Source organism: Mastomys coucha, unplaced genomic scaffold (assembly GCF_008632895.1).
Source record: "Mastomys coucha isolate ucsf_1 unplaced genomic scaffold, UCSF_Mcou_1 pScaffold12, whole genome shotgun sequence".
NCBI lineage: Eukaryota > Metazoa > Chordata > Mammalia > Rodentia > Muridae > Mastomys > Mastomys coucha.
In genome coordinates this window covers 33,169,711-33,171,471 of record NW_022196894.1, presented here as the reverse complement: position 1 = coordinate 33,171,471, position 1,761 = coordinate 33,169,711, and the positions used below count along the sequence as shown (strand labels likewise).

The window sequence follows — 1,761 nt, the reverse complement described above, 5'->3', positions numbered from 1 at the left end:
TGTGTGTGTGTGTGTATGTGAGAGAGAGAGAGAAAGAGAGAGAGAGAAAGAGAGAGAGAAAGAGAGAGAGAGAGAGAGAGAGAAGTTAGGGTGCGTCGTGTACAGGTGTGAAATTATCTAAGAAAAATTTTATGAATAAAAATGTTTTAAATTTCAAATTAAGAAAAGAACATGCATTTTGGGTGGATTGTCTGTGGGCACCCTGAGTGAGAGAGAAGTTAGACTCATGGGCCTTGGCTGCTTGGTTTCTAGGTGGTCCTGCCGACATGGCTGTCCTCCACAAAGGTCTCTTCGCTCATTGAGAGAATCTCTGACCCTAAGGACTTGAAGAAACTTCTCAGGACCCGCAATAATGTGCTAGTGCTCTACTCAGAATCTGGTAAGTGGCCCCTTCAGACCTATCGGGGTGTGGTGCGAAGGAAAGGGGGAGCACGAGAGGGGGCGTTAGTATTCTTCACTCTCTTTGAAGCCATATTTGGTTACTTTTGGGGGGATCATATTGCAGTTCCTTCCTATGAGTATCCTGTGTGAAGAATACTGTGGATCCCCTACCCATCCTGACAGAGAGGAACCTCTGAGTGCTGGATGGACCCTTGACTCTGCCAGCCACAGGCCCCAGCCCTGCCAGGGCAGGCTCCCTGGGGGCTGCAGATTAACTCCCAGGCTGGCCTGTTGCCAGTTGAACTGGTCCCAGACCTGTGGACATTTACCTGAGCAGGTGGTCCTGGTCTTGCCTGATCTCTGGGTGTCCTGCTGTGGGGTGAGATGCAAGACCGACTTTGGAGTGGACTCCCAAGTTGAGGCCCAGCAGCCTCTCCGGGAAGGAGCAGCCACCTGCCGCTGCTCTGACCTTGGGCTGGTAAGGGTACACTGGACAGTTTGCTTGGCTCTTGGCAGGGACTTTGGGGAAGGGCAAGTGGCTGGCTGTCGCTGTGGTTGAGGCAGAGTTAAGTGTCTTTGCTGCTCCTGAGGATGCCAAGTTTCCTGTGTCCTGGAGAAGTAGCAGCTAGTGGCTAGGCTTGTTCTGGGCACAGATCCCTTTGGCAGCTCATCTGCTACACAGATCCCATTGGCACTCTGGGCTGATGGATGATTTGGCCATGTGTCCCTGATGAAGGCTGTACCCTCTGAGCATTCACGACATATGGCCGTTCTTGCCCCTTGCTGCTTCTGAAGGTCTGGATGCCCCTTCACCGAGCTTCCTGTTGGGAGCTCAGTGTCTCAGCCTACTGTTTTTCTGAAGTAGGGAAACCTAGGCAAAAGGAATCTCTGTTTTGGGAACTTCTCCTGTGTCTGGGCTGGGTGTTAGTGAGAAACTCTTTGGGGTAACCCCCTTGTAAACTGCTGGGTCCAGGCTGGTTCTTCTCTCAGACAGGTCCCCTGACTGGGGCCACTGTGGCTGTCTCATTTGCCTTGCCACAAGGGAGGCAGTGCAAACCGTCAGATAATCTCCTATTTATAAATGAGGTCACTAGGGATAAGAAGACATGTCACTTGAGGCCAGCCACTCCTGGTGGCAGAGCCAGTCCCATATGGCATCCCTGGGTCTCATTTCTTCAGATAGAATCTGGGAGAAAGTGGGCTAGCTCTGCAGAGTCATGGCTTCGGAACCAGCACAGGCCTGAGACAGAAGTCTGGCGGAGTGGGAAGTTGGGGTTAATGATGGAGTTGAGGGATCACTGATGGAGGGAGAGCCTAACTATCACTTTGCCCCTTACCTGGCCCCACCTTTGTTCAGTTCGTTGGAAGTACAGCACCCCC

At 52.1% G+C, this 1,761-nt stretch overlaps 1 protein-coding gene across 3 annotated transcripts in view; it reads left to right on the top strand.

The window, feature by feature from the left end:
- The window catches only part of Pdia5 (protein disulfide isomerase family A member 5), an 82,101-nt gene that overhangs the window by 21,331 nt on the left and 59,009 nt on the right, over positions 1–1,761 (top strand). For all 3 annotated transcript variants that reach the window (XM_031363774.1, XM_031363773.1, XM_031363775.1), the window contains exon 2: positions 253–379. In XM_031363774.1, coding sequence (XP_031219634.1) covers positions 253–379 — 127 coding nt within the window. The remainder of the gene's footprint in view (positions 1–252; positions 380–1,761) is intronic.